This window comes from Coffea arabica, chromosome 8e (genome assembly GCF_036785885.1).
Source record: "Coffea arabica cultivar ET-39 chromosome 8e, Coffea Arabica ET-39 HiFi, whole genome shotgun sequence".
Lineage (NCBI taxonomy): Eukaryota > Viridiplantae > Streptophyta > Magnoliopsida > Gentianales > Rubiaceae > Coffea > Coffea arabica.
In genome coordinates, this window is record NC_092324.1 from 42,840,423 (window position 1) to 42,863,343 (window position 22,921).

Sequence of the window (22,921 nt, forward strand, 5' to 3'; positions counted from 1 at the left end):
AAAATATTATTCCATATAATCTACTATCCAAACACACTCAATGTGATTTAAAGAAACAAAAGACTTAGAATATCTTCATGGATATTCAGTGGAACTTCAATAGAGCTGCTGAATTTTTATTTCTGGAAATAAAGGCCATTATTATTCATCTCCTACCAAACAGCGTTAAAAAAATAACAAGTATATGTGTAAACATAAATCGGGAACAAAATCTAAACTTAAATCTTGGGACCTATTCAATGATGGCATTTGTGTATTTTGTCATGCTGCTGCTGAGAGCTTTGGACATTTGCTTTTAACTAGTCCCTCTCAGTTCACAATTTGGAACAAAGTGCTGATTCGTAATGCTGTGTTTAGGGGATCTTGTCAATGGTCTGAGGAATTGCAATGGCTGTGTATGCATTTTATCCGTAACACTTTCTCTGGAAAAGAAAAAAGATTAGCATTGGAAGCAATACTACATAACACATCTGGAGAGCCAGGAATACTTCGGAAAGTACAACATAAAATATAACCATTTAAGTTGATCGAGTAGTGTTGTTGGATTTTTCATAGTTGGCATGGGGTTTGGAATTGTAAAGCAAATTTGAATTTGAGTATAGCTTGACAGTTTGATAAAACCATTTTTTAGTAGTTGTTACTTCTTAGTCTTGTATTTGTCTTTGCCGTTAAGAGGTTCTGATTTTGATTGATGTACGCATAGATCGTAGGATTTGCATTGAATATGCTGTTTGGCTATTTAAATGCAGGATTATAGCACAACAAATTTAACCGATAAAAAAACAAATATATGGAACTTTGGTGCAATATTAGTTCAGCGTCTGATTTTCAGTACCTGGAAATAGTGGCCTTTTTTTGTTCATGAAGAGAGGTTTTACCAAGAAATGAGGACATAAAGACTTTATTCCCCTAACAAACAGTGCAACTCAAGCATAGTTTATAGGTCCCTTATCTTGTTTTTTGTTACTTTCATGGGATTGCTTAACCAACTTTGAGTTACTGATGGGAAACAACTTACTGTGAGGATACTTGGAAAGAGGTCATGAAGAAGTCATTTCCGGGTTGTTATTTCTGTTAGCTGAAAAATACAGGGCAATTGGTGCAATGCCATCCTACATAAAGAATTAGGCTTGAGAAAACTGCAAGGACTCAAGAAAAATTCAGAAATGGCTGAAGTTTCATGGATTTGCAAACGAACAGTAGTGAGCACAAAGCCAGTTGAAGCAGGAAAATTCTGCCCTCTATCAGTTCTAGACCGCATTATGGAACACAATCATGTGCGCGTTGTGCTCTATTATCGGTGCCCCAAAGAGAGGAAGGCTGGGGAATCGATTAAAATGCTAAGAGAATCATTAGCTGAGTTGCTTTCTGCTTATCCCATTATGACGGGACGGTTACTGAAGACAGCAGAAGGGCATTGGATGATCAAGTGTAATGATGCAGGTGTAAGAATGGTAGAGGCAAGAGCAAAAGGGAGCGTGGACAAATGGCTGCAGAATTTTGACAGGGAGAAGGAGCTCAACCTTGCACACTGGGAGCCAATGTTTCACAAGCTGTATTTCTGGTCTACCTTTTATGTTCAGGTGAAATTGGACCAGCTTCATTGCTTGAATTGTATTCATTAAATTGTAATCTTTACAACAAATGCCACTTTTTCAATCATCTAATTCCCTAATTCATTTTTTTCCGTGGTTATTCGCAGCTAACTGAATTCGAAGAAGGGGGACTTGCAATTGGCTTGAGCTGTGGTCACCTACTTTCTGATCCCATATGTGTTACCATATTCATCAAAGCATGGGCTGACATGACTTTGAATGGGAAGATGGTAACTCCTCCACTATTTCACAGATTGCCACGAAGAAGACAATGCAATGAGACCACTAACCCCCAACCCTTCCCTGAATTGATAAATTATTACAAATCAACTCTAGAAAAACCAGTCCCAGTGGTTCAAGCAAAACAAACAACTATAAAAATAGCATTCAGTGATGAAATGGTCAGAAGTTGCATAGCCATGAGCCATGCACCAGGGTCACCTGATGAGCCAAGCCCAACGCCTTTTCAAGCCCTTGCTGGACTATTTTGGGTTGGCATAAGCAAAATCAAAGGCCTAAAAAATGGTTTAATCAGCATGTCTATTTGTTTGGACATGAGAAAAGTTCTAGGCTTGGACAAAGGCTTCTTTGGGAACTGCATGGTTTATAATCAGGTACCTGGAGATGGTATAGAAGAATATGAACTTTCTAAAGCAGCAAATGCAATAAGAGAAGTGGTGGATACAATGGATGCAGAAGGGATCATGAACTTGATTGAGTGGATGGAAGGAAAAGCAGATCAATTTTCTTGCTTGATGAATGGTTATGATCTCATTTGTGTTGATCTAGAGCATGTGGATTCATATTCAGCCATTTTTGAAGACAATTTCAAGCCAATTCATGCATCTTATTACATTGAACCAACAGTAGGAGAGGGAATGATTTTAGTCCTCCCATCACCACTGGCTGAGGGTTCATTTAGTCGCGTAGTTATGATCACACTTCCTGAAGATGAAGCCATTAACCTTCTTGAAGACAAGTTAATCCAGCAATTTTCCCCAACCATTCTGATGATGGCAGATAAGAAGTACACTACTGCAAACTCTGATCCTTGAGGGCACATTGCTTTACCCAATAAGTGGTTGCCTTTGAGTAGGAACATTTCTAGAAACAAAGCATGATTTTAGCATTCAATTGGCATGGCATGTATGTTTTAACAAATTTGCTGTCAGCAATCAAAATCAAGTACCAGAACTAAATGCATGATTGACCATCTGTACTTAACAAATATGTCATCTCTGGTCACTACAAACACAAATAGACAAATAACATGCATTACACACATTACGTTTTACACGAAAATTTTCACGACCTTAAATTTTTCTTCTTCTTCGAAAGCATGTTACATGCTGGGCTATGATTTCATAGCGCATCAAGTCAAAGATATTGCAGGCTAAAAAAGATGCACGTACCAGTTTTAAGCAGCACACGCTTCAAAGAAAAGGGTACTTTTTTAGCCTGCATTATTAGATGTTGTTAGATGTTGAGGTCATATTATTCCACGAAGAGTGGACTTTTTCCCTGAGCTTTTAGACAGGAGAAGTATATAGTCGTGAATGAAATTAATCCTGTTGTGGACACAACGGGCAAAAAAAACATGGGATTACTGAAAACGATATTATTCTACCAAAGAGTTGAACTAAAAGAAACATGGAATTTCAAAGAGATTAATGACCACAAACGAATGTGGAATTGTTCGAGTGGCATGCTTGATACCAAGTCTAGATTTGATGTGATTGACTCAAATCTTGAATTCTCAGTTACCACCTAATACCAACCTACCATCTCTAACTTTTGTTCTTTATCTGACATTTCTTTCTTTTACTAAGATTCTGGCTGAGATTAATTTTATTCTATATGGACACACCTACAAGTACTAACCTTCATTAACCAACAACCAAGAACAAATAAGTAAAATTCAAGCTTTCCAAATTCAATAGCTCTACATCTACTTTATTACTTTGGATAAGCGACACCAAATTCTTATAATGGTATAATGACTTTGAATTGACTCCAATGAAAATCATTCGACCAAAAATTACTCTGCTTAATTGATCAAGTCTTTACGAACTAATATAAAACTCATTCCTTAAAATGCACATTACATGTCAAAACGAAGTTTTGACGTGGGCATTTGATTTGGTGAGATATCGAGTTATCATCTCTTGGAAAACTATAGTGACCTACCCTTGAAACTTCATTTCCAAGAACTTTTATTTAATTTTTCTTGGACTTTGAATAGCTTCTTAATTCTAATGTTTTGGCTAATTGGAGGATAATATACCCTGTGTTTCATAGGCATTGGAGGAAAGCATAATGAGACTAAGTTATTGACATAGTTTTTTTTTTTTTTTTTAAGTGAGAGATCTTGAATTCAGGATCTCCTACTTACAATTTATCCCGTCTTACCACCCAACTTAACCCTCTTCCCAAATGTCGACATACTTTTGTTTTTTCTTTAGCATAAGTTAGAGCCTAGAGGTCTTGAATCCAGGAGGACAGGACATTTTATTTACATTCCTTTCTCATGTATCACCCAACCTATCCCTTCCTCTCGATATACTTCTTGAATTACTTTAGAACCAAAGTGATGGATTGCAATAACACGATAAACGATCCATATCATAATCTTCATTTAAGTATAAAACCATAAGATGACAACTCTTTGTTATTGAGAAGACAAATATAATTATATAGATCGATAAAGAATCTAACTATTTGTACAACTCTAATAACATGTGAAAGAATCAGAATTCCATTGATGGTAACTAAGAAGGTGTCAGTTTTTTATAATTAATTTAGATGGTCATGGCTAACCATGTAAACTTAATAGTTTGAATAGAGATGTTTGATGGCTTTAGTAAACTACAACATGAGAATCACAAAATACAGTTTTACTCCCCAAAACCAATTTAGTCCTTTACCTAACCAAGTTCTAGCAGTCATACACAATTGATAGGTTTGCTCCAATTTTGGACGAGGGTCTCACATTGGCGTTGGTGTGGAGAATTTTGGGAAGGAAAAATCCCAACTACCTCAAGCCAAGAAAAAAAAATAAAAACGTGAAAAACTATACTAATTCTCAAGCAAAGCAAGGGAAATCAATTACTAGAACACATGTGAACAAATTATCTGTTGCAATTGCAGAAGGTGAGAAAAATAGAGAACATCATGGTGTAATGAAAATCATAGAAGAAGATTCTTAAATTTTCATTTTCACCAAAGAAAAAATAAAAAGAAAAAAACCCTCCATACCCAAACTTTGCATCAACATCCACCTAAGTTGTACTGCGCACCAAATTTTGCCCAAATTGATCTATAGCAAAACCCTCAATTGTTCTTAACTATGTGTAAACTAAGCAGCTAACTAAAAATTTGAAGGATCAATTTGAACCACATACAGAATATTGGTAACTAAAATATATGTAAATGGCGAAATATCTTTTGAAAGAATGAGTTTGGAAACTTCACTCAAGTTATGCTGCCTTCTCACATCTCCAATTCTCCATGCCATTCCTCTTTTTAGGGAAAAAAAGAAGTATAAAACAAAAAGAATAAATGCAATTGTAGCATCTTTAGTCAAAAAAAAAAAAAATTTGTTAATACCAAATGAGTTGGAAATTTGGATGGTGTAGTCCTCTGTCCAGCGACTTTGGACAACAATTTCTTCTAGGATACTAGTCCCATGGTGGTACCAATTCAATGACAGATATGCTTTAGTACTAAGAGAGGAATAGGCCAATAGGGTATTGGACTTTAGTGAAGAAGGTCCATTGGAGTACATCACCTAAGCATCTAGTCTCCTCAATTACATCATCATGCTTATTGCATGAACATGCATGCTTGCATGTATTTAAGGGCTAATCAATTAAATAGTTGTTAATTCTCTTGTTAGAAAAATTAATTGGGAATTTGGAATATTCCCTTCTAGTAGACCATTATTAGGCTAGAGAATTAGCATGTTGTCTGGCCTGTCTATTATTACTCTGGATGCAGAAATTAAAAATAATAAAGCAAGGAAGCATTATTTTTCTTCAACTGCTACAGTCTTTTATTAATTCTTTTTTAGTTAAACCACCAAAAAATGGTTAGGAGATTGATATAAACTCTTAGTTTTTTAATTGATCTACTTGGGAGTACAGATGGGTGTGACATGAGGTCTTACGTCCTAACATCAGCAATACCTGCTTTGCAAGCTGTCTTGCTTGCTTCCAGTTTCAGGATAATTACCATAATTTCTTGTTAACAATAATGAAAGAGCTAAAGTATTTGTGAGATAACTCTAGAGGTAGCAATTTGGAAATTTACTTGTTTAATTATTTTAATCAAATTATCGTGTAAAATATTATTTGAAATAATTATTGTAGAGTTAGGAATATTTTGTAAAATATAATGTAAAATATTATCACGTAAAATATTTTGTGATGTGATATATGTGAGATAAAAAAGTAGTTAGGAATATAAAAAAGCGGTTAAAAATGTGTTATGATACAATCAAATTAATATTTGGAATAATTTGTGTATCCAAACACACCCATTGTATATTTTACGTCTGAGTCTTAATCCAACTCTTTCCATGAATTACGATGCCTGTTATTAATAGATAACTATACACTATCTACTTAAAAAGGTTGAGATGCTTTCTAAACAAATCTTGCATGGAATTATCAAGAATGTGCTTGAAATCTTCTGACAAACAATGATGTAAATAATAATGAGAAAACATGTATTTAGGATATGAATGCAATAGCAGTTGCCTAAAAGTTTTTTTTTTTTTTTTTAAAGAAAAGGTATGCAAGAACAATCTTCATCTTGGAGTGAGTTTCTAGAAAAGAAATGCAGTAACACTTCATGAGAAAGAGCGTGTGTGCTACAAAAAAAAAAAGGGGGTAATCTGGGAACATGCTTGGGAAAAAAAATGAAAGAAATTTGTAATTTGTTTGTGTGAAATTCACTAACTTCAAACATGGATTTCTTTGTTTGGAAAGCAATTTTCCAAAAAAAAAATTGTTACGTTTTTCGTGAATACATTTTTCAATCACCTTTTTACCTCATATATATCAAATCGCTATAGTAACTTTTCTACAAAAAAATCCAGAAAAATGCAATCCAAACAAAGCATTAATATGAGAAGTGTTCTGAAATATGTTGAATTAATGTGTAATTGCAAGAAAACTAGGAGACAAGTTTTAATATTTTAATTTTTCTATTAATAGGACGAAAGCCCAAACGAGAAACGAGTTATAAAAAAAAAAAACCAGTAGATAATTTGGAACAATTATACTAACATAAAAATTATTCAAATAAGTCCATAAACTTATTCTATTAATCTACGTTGAATGAGACCAAAAATAAAATAAAATAAAATAAATCTTCAACTTACCAAGAAGATTCTGTCAGCTTGATTGGCAAAAGCAAGAAATATTCGTATTTCCTGGCTTTGTCCTATCTTTATCTTGCAATCATAGGTCTGCCTACTCAATTTGCGTAATCCTTTGCAAAAATAATTGTTTAATCAAGGTCTAGAACAAGTAATATCTTAGAAACCGAGCCATCTGGTTCAACTAAAATCTAGATTAGTAGCTATTAAAAGATTTGAATTACTAATCCAATGCTAAGATTAACTATGATTAGAGAGTTTAAGAGCAATAGGGAAGATCCATTAGTATATTGCCTAATCCAAATAAATTATTGTGCCCAAGCATATGTCAGCCAGCTTTGAGCTGCAGATGTAGCTGTTTTCAAGAAACCATTTTTTTTTATGTTGCACTGTTTTTTTTTTTTTTTCTAGAAACCATTTTGTTTTCTTTTTCTTGGTTCCACTTATCAGTAAAGATGTTGTGAGAGAGAAAAACTGTACAATAATAATCCAGGCTATGGCTCTTCTTCAACATCATTGAAGAAGAAAGACTGTATAATGACATCTTAATTTACTAAGTGATCTGAAAAAAAAAAATTAGATGCAAAAATTCTGGATTAATTCGATCGTTATTCTTTGCTGTAAGCTTATAATGTTGTTTTAATTTTGGTTGACTTTGTATTAAGGGGAAAAAAAAACAATAACAAGTAGCATTGTTATTAAACAAGAAACAAATGATATATCTTTTAAAGAGACAGTATTGTGCATTAACTAAATTGTCTAATATGAACTAGAAACATGTCCTATGCATGCACACCATCTAACATTTTATGATCTCATTGAAAATGGACAGACATATCTTCCTGGGATTCATTGAGATTTTGCACACATGGGGCATTTGATCATTGATCCAGTAGTCTTCATGTCAGATTTGAATCAGAAACTCAGTTGGGAATCTACATTATAATATGAGGGTTTCTTGAAAATTTATTCACTGCTACATTTATATATCAAAATCAAAGCAGGTAGGATCTAGGGTTCATGCTATCTGGACAATTAAGGCTGCGTTTGATAAAACTGAAGTTTGAAACTGAAATCTGAAATCTGAATTCTGAATCCATGAAGTTATTGAATTGTTAAATATTAAATCTTATACATTTAAGTGCATATCACATTCAGTGATAAGTGAATAGCTTATCACTTAATTTTGGAAGCAAGTTTTGCTTAGAAAATTTAGTGCCACTTAATTAATTCAGATATTCAAATTTTGGTTATCAATATATTAAAATCTGAATCCATTAAATTTAAGTGCTGAATTGGGTTATCAAACATAACATAAGTTTTGTTTGCACAAAAGGGTTTAAGAAACACAAGGAGATTCACCATTTGTATTACTGTCAAGACTAAATTAAATCTATCTATAGTGTATTCAAAAGATTTTTTGGTTTATTTTCCGTCCTTTTTCTAGGTTAGGTGCATTTGGTGAGTTTTGAGCCAATTTCCACTTAGCTTGAAATAATTTACCTTCTCAATTCATGAAACCCGTCGCAAAGGCATGAATAAAAAGCACGAGACTCTGATTTTACAGGATTGAGAAAGTAGAGATATAAATAACGGTTTGGAACAAAGGTAAAACATAATCATGAACAAGTGTTCTTAGTGCTAAGTTAGAATTGATATATAATTATATAAAATTAATTACACTACTTGTATTGTTAGTAGACAAAATGTTTCTGCCTATTGTTTGAGTAACAGCCCACTTTTTCAATTGACCAAATGTACAAGTTATCACTAAAAAAAATACGAAATTAAAATGGAGGAGTGTGGATTTAAGTGCTAAATAGAAAATCCAATTCATCTGCTGTGGCTTTGCATTCGCATCATGGAGAACCTGAAAATTATTGCAAAATTTATATGTACATTGCAAATTATTGAACAGGGCATTCATAATTTTTTATTTCCTTTTGATTTTTCTTCAACCGATTGTGAGGTAAGCTCAAACGTCTAGCGTAGTTCATTATGACTTCATTCTCTATAAACTACTCTCTATACCATGGAAAGAATAATATGATGAGGAACCTTAAAAAAAAAAAAAACTCCACTACTATGCTTAGAAAATTTTAGTAATATCGTAATGAAGAATAAGTTCCTCTAGATGCACTCTGGACACCTTGAACAAGAATTTCAAATACAAATATAAAAAATATCTTTTTATTTATTTTATTTATTTAAAATATATTTTTTATTTTTCAGGCAACAACAATGTCTTTGTTTGTCATTTATAAATTCGTTAATTACGTCCTATAATTTATCTCTTTATTGATTTACTTGGAAGAGTTGACAAATTTTCAACTTCATTCCATAATTAATCCAAGTTTTTGTAATTTAATTTAGAGCGGCCTGCCAATGTGATGAATTAAAAGGATGGTTAATCCAATTAATTGATTCTTATCTGCTGTATCTCTCCTTCAATTTTATACTGAACGCAAATCCTCATATGAAAGTGCTTAGATTCTTCATGCAGTGGAGGACAAATATCTATGTATGGAATTCTTCAATTTCTGATTTATTTGCAAGTCAATATTAGGAGCACAGTTTTATCTTATACTTTTAACAAATAATTAATCCTTCTTACATCATGATCAATGTAACGATCTTTTTTTAAACATGAATAAGTTTGGATGTATATCATAAGTGTAAAAAGCAAATCTGAATTTTGAATGAAGATTACTTCTTGCATATATTGTTGCTAATTAAAAAAATTTATAATGAAGGTATAGGAAAGAATAATCGTTTTAACTAAGAGGAACATAAAGAGTTATGTTTGAATTTGGCGTAATTTGAACCCAAATACTCATTTGCCATGGATCCTTAGCGTCATTAATAGTGTTGAGTAACGAAAGCAATTAAAGTTTTTCTCCAATTAACATTTCCTAGTCTATCTAAAAAGTAACAAAATTTCTCTAAAGCTTTAGATACAACAAAGTGCGAAAATGCATTACGATAGATAGGGGTGTAAATGAGACTGATCAAGTCGAATACCTTAGTGTTCAAATTTCAATTGATTATTTTAACGAATTTGAAATTTTATTTAAATTTGACTTGTTTATTTGCCAAACCAAATTTAAACGACCTTTTTTTTTATCGAATTTGAACGTTATCGAATATAAAATACTGTTCAAATTTAGTTTGATTAGTTGACGAATCAAACTTGACTAAGCTCTTACCGAACCAAATTCAATTCGAGTATTGAATACCTTGATTATCTTTCATCTCTATTAATAAGTTCTAAGATAAAACTTTCAATCCTCCATTTTTTTTTCTTGTTTTTCTAGAAGAAACATGTCGTGTTTGTGGCATCATCAATCATGTTGCAGTTATTATATATGTGTCCCTGCTTTTGGTTTTTTCTTTGTCTTCTTTCACTTGCAGATCTTTCTTATTTATTATATATACATATTAATGAAGTTTTCGTCATTAGCAGGATGACATAATTAATTTCTGGTCGAGTTTAGCCATAATCGCGGGCGAGCAGATATTATGGAACCGGCCACCAAAAGCAAGTCTATAGTTACTATTTCAATCATCTGGCAACTCAAGATGTTGAACAAATCAAAATTGAGGGATTTTAATTTTAGAGAAGGAATGTAATTAGTGTCATATATTAAAAGCGCTTAAGAATATTTAATTTTTAATTTAAATAATAATATGTACATATTTCAATTTCATAGTAACATCTACAATTTAATTTTGTGTAAATTAGCTTTAAAAAAGGGATCAACAAAAGAAGGGTAGTAGGTCATAAAAAAATGGAAAAAAAAAAGCAGAGCAACTTTAGAGAAATCATAAATTGTAGAACAAAATAAACATTAAAAAAATTAAAAGAAATTTCTACATAAAACTAACATTAAGATTACGTGGTGGATTTTTTTTTTCTCTGGAAAAGATACTATCCCTTCTTTTCATTATGTAGAAAGCCGATTAAAGTACTATAAAAAGTTTTGATCTAAACAATAAAAAGCACTGAGCCATAAATTGTCGATCATTACTAAATGTGATGAATTTTACAAAGAAAGCAGTCTGAGAAAATGATGTAACCATTAACCACTTCAGAATAATGACAAAAATTTCTGGCATAGCATATGGAATTGGACTAATTCTACAAGATGCCAAGGGTTGGTATGATTATTCACATTACTTCAGTCTCAAATGATAGGAGGGAACTAATAAAATGCTCAGCATCATGCACATTTTCTCATGCCTGAATATTAATCTAGTGATTAGAAAATGTGAAGAGAAAATTTCAAGATTATAGTGTTTAATGTAATTGTGGGTTGTCGTCTGAAAATTGGTTGTTTCACATCATATTGCATTTGAGTTTTATTTGATGCCAATTGGAAGAGAAAAATTTTGAGCTTTGGCCAAGAATTCTTGTACATGCCCATCCTAATACTGTACTATAGGTTAGGCTTTCATCCTACTCAGGGCGGAACTGGGGGTGGTGAAGAGGGCCCCTGCCTCCCAAGTTTTAGAAAATTAAGATTTTCTTCTTGAAGAAATTAAACTTTTTTTTTTAAAAAAAAACCATTAACTTTTGCCCCGGAAAAAATTAAAAATATTTTAAATTACATATTTAAGATTTAATTGAATGAAGATTAGCCTCTCGAAGGAAATTTCTTGATTCTGTCTATGATCCCACTTCATGCCTAAATATTTGCCTCTATATTTGTGGACTAAATCTAGCAATTAGCTTAGCATGTGCAATGACATCTTATGGTAGGTAAAATGCTAGCTTCCCAAGTATTTTAAAAGAGCAAACTGAGGAAATCAATGAATATCTTTGTAGCAAATTCTATATGTTGAAACCATCTCCACACCCCCGCCCCCCCCAACAAACACACACCAAAAAAAAAAAAAAACCCAAAGACACACAAAAGGGCACAAAAATGGAGATCCACCTCTTTGAGGAATGCCCTCTTAAGCGTATCTTTTCCTTTTTAATTGAATGCCTTCTAAGCTTAAGACTGTGTGATTTTCACAATTATACATTAGCCACAGTCAACTTTTGTAACCTCCAAGAAATAAGACAAACATATACTGGCTTGGAAAAATCATGCACTAAACAATACATAAGTTTTGGAGAGAGATTGACAGAGAGTAAGTTTACAACTAATAAAGTGCAGTCAAAGAGATGGCGTCAATTCCCAATGACAGTACTGAAATATTGTTTGTGAATTATTATATTCGAACTATGTGTTGCCAAGAAATCAAAACTCAACCACCATGGTATCTTCAAATTGACCAAATGCTGTATAAAAGTATCAATTCCGTATGAAGTTCACCCGACAATTCAGCGTCAAAGTCTCTCCAAAAATCAACTACAATTAGAAAAATTGGAGGGATCGTAACATCATAATAATTCATCCCTCTTCATCCCATAGCGATCTATACTCTAACCACATTGTAGTATAGAAGCTCATGAGTCACTTATAAACTCCAGCTCTGAAGAAATTCATCTTAAAATTCTGTTCCAGCAAGTATGGAAGGTAGTGACGCAATTAGAATAAGCAGTGCACGTTTAAGTAGCTCGAATATATGGAGGAACAGTGGGTTGGATGTTTTCTCCAGGTCCTCCAGAGAAGAAGATGATGAAGAGGCATTGACATGGGCAGCCATAGAGAAACTTCCAACTTGTCTTCGTATAAGGAGAGCCATTTTGACAGAAGAAGAAGGCTCGAAAGAGATTGATGTAGAGAACCTTGGAGAATTAGAGAAAAAGAATCTTCTCGAGAGACTGGTGAAAATTGCTGAGGAAGACAATGAGAAGTTCTTGCTGAAGCTCAGGAAGCGAATGGACCGGTAAGTTTTACAGAATGATCCAAGCAATGTGATTAATCTTTTGTTTGGCTGTTTCTTGATTTAAGGTCTTATGTTGGTTTGTGTTATTTTAATTGGACGCAGAGTTGGTATTAGTCTTCCTACGATTGAAGTTCGTTTTGAACATTTGAATGTTGATGCACAAGCCCACGCTAGCAGTAGAGCACTGCCAACAATCTTCAATTTCACTGTCAATATTCTAGAGGTATTGCCATACTTACATGAAGAAAATGTACAAAAATTTTGACATCTTTTAGTTACAGGATTAATCATGGGATGCTGCTAATTAGCTTTTATTTGTCTCTCTTTTCATCCGTGAAGAGCTTCTTCAATTATCTCCACATTCTACCAAATAGGAAGAAAAAGCTCACAATCCTTCGGGATGTCAGTGGAATTATCAAGCCCGGAAGGTAAGAAGACCGAGTTAGCAAGTGTTATTTTTTTCCTTTGGATTACCTGATTTTTGAAACATTGATTTGTGTGGTTATGCAGAATGACCTTGCTTTTAGGCCCACCCAGTTCTGGGAAAACCACTTTGCTCTTGGCTTTGGCTGGGAAACTTGATTCAGATCTGAAGGTAAGGAAAAATGGGTTGATTCCGAAATACGTTTGCTCTCCTGGTTGATGAGGAGTTGTTGTTCTTCATGGATGTATCTTTGTGCTAATTGAGCCCACAGGTCTCTGGAAGAGTGACATATAATGGCCATGAAATGAAGGAATTTGTACCAGAAAGGACATCGGCTTATATAAGTCAATATGATCTTCATATGGGAGAACTAACTGTCAGGGAAACACTATCTTTTTCGGCAAGATGTCAAGGGGTTGGACCCCGTTATGGTCAGTTTTAGTATAATGTAAATATTTATCAAGTTTGAGAAACAATTCAAGGGGCGCCCTGCCTAAATTTCTGCTCTGTCAACTTTAAATTTTTTTTGTTGCAGAAATGTTGGTAGAATTGTCAAGAAGAGAGAAGGAATTAAACATTAAACCAGACCCTGATATTGATGTTTTCATGAAGGTATTGAATGTTTCAAGAGCAATGTCTTTGCCTATTCTGAGAAAGAATCTAGTTCTCAATTCTTATTTCATTATCTAAAGTTTTCCTTTTTGTGTTCCACTCTATTTCTTAGGCAGCATCACTTGAAGGGCAAGAGGCCAGCGTTATTACAGATTACATTCTCAAGGTAAGAGTTGATGTTTTTCTGAGTTAATAGAAGTAGATGTAGTGAATGAAACAAATCAAACACTTTTTGAATTTTAATTGGCAGGTTTTGGGACTTGAAGTGTGTGCGGATACCTTGATTGGTGATGAAATGATAAGAGGGATTTCTGGAGGTCAAAGAAAGAGAGTTACAGCTGGTAAGACCTAATGAAGACAATTGCATACCTTCGTTTTATTTTTTAAGTAAATTGGTGACCCAAGTTGCAAATTACAATCAGTGACTAGCTATGCTCCTTTCATTTTACCATCATCTGTTAATAGACCATAAACTTTTTAGAACAATCTCGTGCAGGAGAAATGATGGTTGGACCAGCCAGGGCACTTTTCATGGATGAAATATCAACTGGATTGGACAGTTCTACAACTTTCCAAATTGTGAATTCAATTAAGCAGTCAATCCATATTCTTGAAGGGACTACAGTTATCTCACTCCTGCAGCCTGCACCAGAAACCTATGACTTATTTGATGATATAATCCTTCTGTCAGATGGTGAGATAGTCTATCAAGGCCCTCGTGAAAGTGTTTTAGAGTTCTTTGAACACATGGGTTTCAAATGTCCCGAGAGAAAAGGAGTTGCTGATTTCTTACAAGAGGTAACATAATTTTGATATTGCCAGATTCTTGTATGCCTTTTCGAATCCTATGATGGAAGCTAGAGCACTTATTAGCATGATTTGATGATTTATAAAAGGTGACATCAAAGAAAGATCAAGAGCAGTACTGGGCACAAAGGGATGAACCTTATAACTTTATTTCCTCTAGGGAATTTTCAGAAGCGTTTCAGTCATTCCATGTTGGACGAAAACTAGGTGATGAACTTGCCATTCCATTTGACAAAGCCAAGGGTCACCCAGCTGCTCTAACTACTAAGAGGTATGGGGTTAGCAAAAAGGAGCTCCTGAAGGCATGCACAGCAAGAGAGTACTTGCTTATGAAGAGAAACTCATTTGTCTACATATTCAAAATGATACAAGTGAGTTCCCTCTCTGTCGGGAATGTACTACATTATCTTTGTGCATTATACATAAAATTAAGTTGAGACTAACAGTTCTAATCACATGTCAGCTAATCCTTATGGCATCCATAGCAATGACTGTGTTTCTACGAACTAACATGCACAAGAATACAACAGCGGATGGTGGAATTTTTGTGGGTGCCCTGTTTTATTCCATTGTTATGATAATGTTCAATGGATTCTCTGAGCTTGCCCTGAGCATTCTGAAGCTTCCTGTTTTCTACAAACAGCGAGACTTTCTCTTCTTCCCAGCATGGGCATATTCTCTCCCAACATGGATCCTCAAGATCCCAATATCCTTCGTCGAAGCCATAGTTTGGTCATGTATGACTTACTATACGATTGGATTTGATCCAGACATTCAAAGGTTAATATTTAGCATTGTCTCTATCTCTAACAGTGAAAAATCTAATTTTTTTAAAAAATTTTTTAATACTATCGAATTTCTTGATGGTAGGTTCTTTAGACATTTCTTTCTACTTGTATGTATTAACCAAATGGCGTCAGCATTATTCCGGTGTATGGCGGCAATAGGAAGGAACATCATAGTTGCAAACACTGCTGGTACATGTGCATTGGTGACAGTTCTTGTTCTTGGGGGATTCGTTTTGTCAAAAGGTAGAACAATACACACAGTCAGATTCATACAGCTATTCAATTCTACATCAGCTTAAATGCAATCATTCATCTTCTCTTCTTCTTCTGCAACAGATGATATTAAGAAATGGTGGATATGGGGTTACTGGCTCTCTCCACTTACTTATGCACAGACTGCTATTAGTGTCAACGAATTTCTTGGAAAAAGCTGGAGCAAGGTAAGAGTTTAGGAGTCGCATTTTGTTTGAAGGTATTAGAACAACTATATTAAAACTGGGAATTTTTTTGAGGAAGATTAACATTTCTTGGAACATTTGGCTTACAGGTTCCTCCTGGTGCCATAGAGCCATTAGGTGTGTTAGTCTTAAAGTCTCGTCGTATCTTCACAGAAGCAAAGTGGTATTGGATTGGCGTAGGGGGTTTAATTGGATATATCCTAGTTTGCAATTATCTTTTCACCCTGGCACTAACTTATCTTAACCGTAAGTGCTATTCTATGGTATTATGCTTTTTAATCTTAATCTTTAACACTTTAAACAGCTCAAAAAACTGGCTCCTGATTTAAAATGTTGATGCAGCATTTGGGAAATCTCGGGCAGTTGTACCTCAAGAAATCTCAGATGAGAGTCAAGACAGCACGCGAAGTAAGCTTATTGAGTTATCTTCAGGAAGAAAAAGAGCTTCTGGTGGGTGGTCATCAAGCTTTCTTCTGGTCTGAGTTGTGGACTAAAATTTCCAACTAACATATTCAGCTATCTATAATATGCAGAAAGGGACAATGAAGTTGGAAGAAGCGTTTCTTCCAGATCTATCTCATCCAGAGTGGGAAGTACCAATGAGGTTAACCAAAACAGAAAAAAAGGGATGGTTCTACCTTTTGAACCTCTATCTATCACTTTTGATAATATCAGATATGCAGTAGATATGCCACAGGTATCTTCAAAATCAATGTGATCAATTTGAATTTGATACAACATAAGATGCCTTCCATTCTGTGAATTTGCTCATGTTTTCTAAAAATTCATTCAACTCTCTCTCTCTCTCAGCTCTATGTCTTCTGTGGCTATATATTTTTCTTAGCAAATACACAATCACGTGGCAGCATGTACTGGAGTTGTGAAGAAACATTAGTCAAATCCCATATCGAAGAGCATGTCTTAAGCACAGGACTTAGTTGCATTTGAATGAGTAGGCGATGCCATTAAATCTGATGGGGGAATTGTGGGAGGCTGGGAAGCCAAATGTGCCACAGGACCTAGTACCATTCATGTGGAGGATCTTATTTCTGATGTCATTTCTTTTTATTTTTGCTCACATTGAACTTATGCTCCCCATTGATATCGAGGGAGAGTAATGCCATTACTTCTGAGTTACATCTTTTGGTTATAGTATTGCATGAACTTGGTACTAAAATTAATGATTTTAAGATTGAATACTGATGGCACATCTATGGGTGCAGGAAATGAAAGCTCAAGGTGTTACTGAGAGCCAGCTAGAGCTTTTAAAAGGTGTAAGTGGTGCTTTTCGACCAGGAGTTTTGACAGCTCTAATGGGTGTCAGTGGGGCGGGTAAGACCACACTAATGGATGTCTTGGCTGGAAGAAAAACAGGAGGATATATTGATGGAAGGATCTCCATATCAGGGTATCCAAAGAAGCAAGAAACTTTTGCTCGTATAGCAGGATACTGTGAGCAAACTGATATTCACTCCCCCCATGTTACTGTATATGAGTCCTTACAATACTCTGCCTGGCTCCGGTTGCCTCCTGAAGTTGATGCTGCAACGAGAAAGGTGATTCTAATCTTATATTGACTTTAATTACTATTATTCGGTTGATATCTATTTTTAACGTTTACAAATTTATGCAGATGTTCATTGAAGAGGTCATGGAGCTTGTTGAGCTGAATCCATTGAGGGAAGCACTAGTTGGATTGCCCGGAGTTAATGGCCTTTCAACCGAGCAGCGCAAAAGGCTGACTGTTGCTGTTGAGCTGGTAGCTAATCCATCTATAATTTTCATGGATGAACCAACCTCAGGGCTGGATGCGAGGGCAGCTGCAATTGTTATGAGAACAGTAAGGAACACAGTGGACACAGGTCGAACTGTTGTATGCACAATCCACCAGCCAAGCATTGACATCTTTGATGCTTTTGATGAGGTGACTCGTCTTTTTAATAATTCAGTCTTCTTCCATTTTATATGGATTGCGGAATCTCATTATGCATTTTTTGCAGCTTCTCCTCCTAAAACGAGGCGGCGAGGAAATATATGTTGGTCCATTGGGGCGACATTGTTCGAAGCTCATCAACTATTTTGAGGTGAGGATATACATGAAGTGATCATCAAATTGTTCCATTAGCAAATATTTTACTTGTAATTTTGCTCCCAGGGAATCCCTTTAGTCAATAAAATTAAAGATGGTTATAATCCTGCAACTTGGATGTTAGAGGTTACTTCAGCAGCACAAGAAGTGGCCCTTGGCATTGACTTTGCAGAAGTGTATAAAAACTCAGAAGTATATAGGTACGATCATGTTAAATAGCAATAGTGATGATAGTGGATATCTAGTTTCGCCTCTCAAATCCAAATATTGTTAAAACATTTACGTATTTGCTTCAGATTTGATTACCCATTAATTTCTAAATTCTACAAATTGATTATCTATTAGTGCAAAATTTGAAGCTCTTCAAGATTCTATTACATAATTCTTCCTGGTCAAATATTTCAGGAGAAATAAGGAATTGATCAAGGAACTCAGTACACCTGTTCCAGGCTCCAAGGATTTATACTTCCCAACTCAGTATTCCCAGTCCTTCTTCATCCAGTGTATGGCTTGCCTCTGGAAACAGCACTTGTCATATTGGCGAAATCCACCATACTCAGCAGTCAGATTCTTGTTTACAACCTTCATAGCATTAATGTTTGGTACAATTTTCTGGGATCTTGGCTCCAAAAGGTAAATGTAAAGAAAAAAGTAGTAAAAATTGCTCCCTGCGGTGGGAACTGTTTCTTCTGATGCTTATCTTAAAAATTTCTCAATCCAGGAAGAGTAAGCAAGATATCTTCAATGCAATGGGGTCGATGTATGCTGCTGTCATATTTCTCGGAGTGCAAAATGCTACATCAGTGCAGCCTGTTGTTGCTATAGAGAGAACAGTCTTCTATAGGGAAAGAGCTGCTGGAATGTATTCAGCATTGCCATATGCTTTTGGACAGGTAAATGCTTATATGTTTGCAGTTATCAGCCAGAAGAGGTGAAATGAGAAGTGGGATGTCCATAATATTAAAAAAAATAAATAAAACTTGAAATTTTCTAAGTGATGATTAGAATAGTGCCATTGCAAACGATGAAGCTTCTTCTTAGACAAATTGTTGGTTTATTCCCCTACTACATTGTTTATGATAATTGCATTTTGATTTCTTGGAAAATGAGAATTGTACTTCTTTTTTCCGAATATACTAAATGTATTAGACGATTTCTGTACTAAATCCTCGGACATGCAGGTCGTGATCGAGATTCCATATAATTTCGTTCAAACGCTCATATATGGCATCATAATATATGCGATGATTGGATTCGAGTGGACAGTTGCCAAGTTCTTTTGGTATCTATTCTTCATGTTTTTCGCTTTAGTATACTTCACATATTACGGGATGATGACGGTGGCTGTTACTCCAAATGCAAATATTGCTGCGATAGTTTCATCTGCATTCTATGCATTATGGAATCTTTTCTCAGGATTCATGATCCCAAAACCTGTAAGTTTCCGATTAAGTCTCTTCTCAATTCTCACTGATTCAACAATTAAAAAGTGGTTTATGTGGTTTCGTTCTCTGGATTAATGCAGAGGATTCCAGTGTGGTGGAGATGGTACTACGACTTGTCTCCAGTTTCTTGGACACTGTATGGGTTAGTTGCTTCACAGTTTGCAGACATAGAGCATGATCTTGACACCAATGAAACCGTGAAACACTTCATTGAGAGTTACTTTGGATTCAAACATGACTTTGTGGTATATGTTGCCATCATTCATGTGGGAATTTCTGTTCTTTTCGGCTTCATTTTTGCCTATTCAATCAAGGCATTTAACTTCCAGAAAAGATAAGAGGTTAGGCTTTTTGTCAGCACCACATGTAAATTATTGTAGTCAATTTTGCTTTCAGCAAGAAACATCATGGATTTTGCTTCTCACATTTACACCTACCACTCTCTTCACAGGATAGCAATTTTGATTCCCTTGAAGTATATTATTGATAATGGGAGTCAGTCTAGTCTGCTTCAGCAAACTACTGATTCAAGTATCTTGCAATTGGTTATGTCAAACTGCACATGAAAAAAAGTTTTGTACACTACAAGATGACCATCATCGATCCGAAGATATCTTTAGTTAAGGTAATTGTATTCGTCAAATGAAAAAGTTCTATACGTATCCCTACGATAACTTGTTAGTTGAAAATATTACTATATAACTATCCTGTAAAGCTTATTTTTGAAAATAATGGAAAAAGTTTCCCATAAATGTGGATATGTAACTGCATAGAAGCCTTCATAAATGTAGTCATATTTCCTGGAATCAAAACAATGCTTCCTATATGAAAGGCCTAAAAATTGTGGAAGCCGCCAAAAGTATTTGGCTTCTTCTGTTTAAACGAAGACTACTAGACTAGTAGCAGAGAACAGATAAAAAAATTGCCTGAGCTGGTTGGGGTTTTTGGCATGCTCTGAAAAACACAAAGAACAAGAGTTTGTGAATGGGGATATAAACACTAGCCCCCTACTCATGCTACAAGAAAGACTCCCCATGGGAAGAGGCATCCATCTTTTTGAGTAGCTGTTAGTTACTCATCTGAGAAGATAATTTTGAAAGCCGCACCTGCAATGGAAACTGCTGGCATAGTGAATTGCAGCTCTGACTCCTCACTAAGCTCTTCAAAGTTGCAACAGTAAAATGGGCTATATAATGTAACCGAAGCAGGCAATTACTTTTTGAGCTAACAAAACTCTTCAAACATTTTCGAGTTCATTTATCCTCCGAAGCTCTATCGGAGTTAAATGAAACTAGTTATTTGTTGCAAGCTTGAAACACATGCTAAGAATGCATACTTTTCTGATAGTGCACCTTTTCTGAAGCTTCAAAATGCTCCATGATATGGTTCTAACAGAAGCTTTCCATCGCCTGAATCGCAAGGAATTCCAGCCTCACATAAGCACCAACAAAGTTCAGACAAAGATCCTCTGAACTTTGTTAACTTGGACAACATTGTTTGAACAATTTCTTTTCTTGATCCCATCATCCCCATTGCAAAGTTGCCACTGTCGCACTATTGAATTTTTATTTGTTGGTAGTGTTTGAACTAGTATTCAAGCAGCATCATGAAAACCATGTCTATTCTGTCAACATTGTACATTGATCATCCATTAGGCCGTAATCTTTATGCTTCCCAGATGTTTACCAGACACTTCTTCTGTAAATGCATTTTTAAACTTTTTCCGCCCCAATTTAATATATCCAATAAAAATTATTTCTAATGGGTGCAGAATGGATACTGGTTAGTATCTCCGAAAGATCCTCCAATTCTCCGTTTGAAAGAAAGAATCTCTGTTTCTTTCTCTTCCGACATAAAAGTGTACTTCCCAGTAAAAAAAGAAAAAGAAAAAAAGGAAGTTGCAGTTTCAATTCTTTCACAGCATAATATGATTATCAAATCCCACATAGAATATAAGTTACTCATCGAGAACCAAGAAAAAGTCCTCAGTCAATTTCACAAAATCTTAATGAAATAAGTTTTCAGTCGATCTTGAATAATCTAGGGCTAGGGTTTGAAAGTGAATCTGCTATCTGCAATTTTCCGTCAATAACTGAACGGATTTTGCAGAATTTTCCGAATCTTACTGTTTCCCCGTAAAAATAACGGCAAAGCCCTACCCACAATCCATCGGAAACAAAGTTTTAGGGTCGAATTTGGATGATTTAGGGTTTACTTTTTGGGGGAAGCTGTGAAATTCTAATAGCTCCGATGAAATTAAACTGATTCACTGAATTTGAGTCGATTACATTTAGACCCCTAGAGTATGGTCAAATTTTTTCCAGATAGTCTTAAAAGGAAAAAAAAAATTAATGCTTAGGCAATTAAAATGAAATTTAGGGTTGATTGTCCTGGAACATGGTCAAATATAATTAAGTCACCATATTTAAAAGGTAAAGAAATATATTTACCAAATTCATTGCATTATACAATGGACATAAACAAAATACTACAAAGTAAAAAAAGAGAAAAGGATAACAAGACAAAAAAGAAGAGAGTTAAAAAAATGATACTCCATTAGTTTTTTTTTTTTTTTTTTTTTTTTTGGGTGTAAGGAGGAGGTCTTAAATTTGGGATCTCTCACTTATACTTTTTCATCTTCTACCAATCAATTCATTCCTCCTCCCATACTCCTTTAGATTTTGGTAAGTGATAACGCTACAATACAAATAATAGTGCACAATAGACAAAAATACTAATGTTATCCCTATTTAGTTAAACTAAATAATACGCCTAACACAAAAGTTAAGAGGGTTGTTATTTGTATTATCACAAGAATTACCTTTAATTTTTTAATTCTTTAGGTCTTAGAGCATTCACAATGGTTTACACTCTTTAGAGAGTAATCCATATGCCACGTCAACATTTCACTTTCTCTTCTTTTATTATACTTCCACTCACAATGGTCCACAAGGTGTAATAGTATGGGTTCACAATTAAATCAAACATTTATTTTAATAATGCATAACTCATATCCCATAAATAAATAAAGTATTTTTAAAAAATAATTTTTTTATTTTTAAAAAATAAAATTATTAACTTTCATTAAATTTTTTACCTTTTGGATTTTTTATTTTCTAAAAAATAATATTATTAATTTCTAAATTTGAACAATATATCTTTTTCTATCTCTAAAAAATAATATATTGTTAGTTTTTGAAAAATAATTATGCAATTATTAAACAAATATGTGATACCTCAAATGTGAAGATATAATGCCTGGTAATTTGGAAAATTTTGGTGGTTTTGATTTTGTGAGGAGGATGAATTTTCTATATTTGGAACATTTAACATGTTTGTAAAAGTACTAAAATTCTCATCCATATTCACAAAATATTGAAATTTTAAAAAATTGTGCAAAGAGGTTGAGGAAAATAAGTGAGAGAGTAAAAGAAATAATATAGTAGAATAGTAGGATATGAAAAAAAAAGGAGTGTGTTGTGTGT

General features: G+C 34.3%; 2 protein-coding genes across 2 annotated transcripts; both read left to right on the forward strand.

Moving 5' to 3' along the window:
• Positions 1 to 1,136: 1,136 nt before the first annotated feature.
• Positions 1,137 to 2,729, forward strand: LOC113703332 (protein ECERIFERUM 26-like). Its single transcript, XM_027224655.2, has 2 exons — positions 1,137 to 1,583; positions 1,703 to 2,729. Exons 1-2 carry the CDS (start codon positions 1,167 to 1,169, stop codon positions 2,648 to 2,650), a joined length of 1,365 nt encoding a protein of 454 aa, XP_027080456.1. The 5' UTR covers positions 1,137 to 1,166; the 3' UTR covers positions 2,651 to 2,729.
• A 9,557-nt stretch (positions 2,730 to 12,286) lies between these two features.
• On the forward strand, positions 12,287 to 20,188 carry LOC113703400 (pleiotropic drug resistance protein 1-like). Its single transcript, XM_027224749.2, has 25 exons — positions 12,287 to 12,813; positions 12,916 to 13,036; positions 13,153 to 13,241; positions 13,324 to 13,408; positions 13,509 to 13,668; positions 13,773 to 13,849; positions 13,962 to 14,015; positions 14,100 to 14,190; positions 14,346 to 14,647; positions 14,746 to 15,027; positions 15,120 to 15,436; positions 15,527 to 15,687; positions 15,781 to 15,884; positions 15,992 to 16,148; positions 16,245 to 16,352; positions 16,436 to 16,599; positions 17,126 to 17,458; positions 17,536 to 17,826; positions 17,903 to 17,986; positions 18,058 to 18,191; positions 18,397 to 18,624; positions 18,713 to 18,884; positions 19,173 to 19,427; positions 19,517 to 19,777; positions 19,888 to 20,188. Exons 1-24 carry the CDS (start codon positions 12,494 to 12,496, stop codon positions 19,772 to 19,774), a joined length of 4,347 nt encoding a protein of 1,448 aa, XP_027080550.1. The 5' UTR covers positions 12,287 to 12,493; the 3' UTR covers positions 19,775 to 19,777; positions 19,888 to 20,188.
• The last annotated feature ends 2,733 nt before the right edge of the window (positions 20,189 to 22,921 follow it).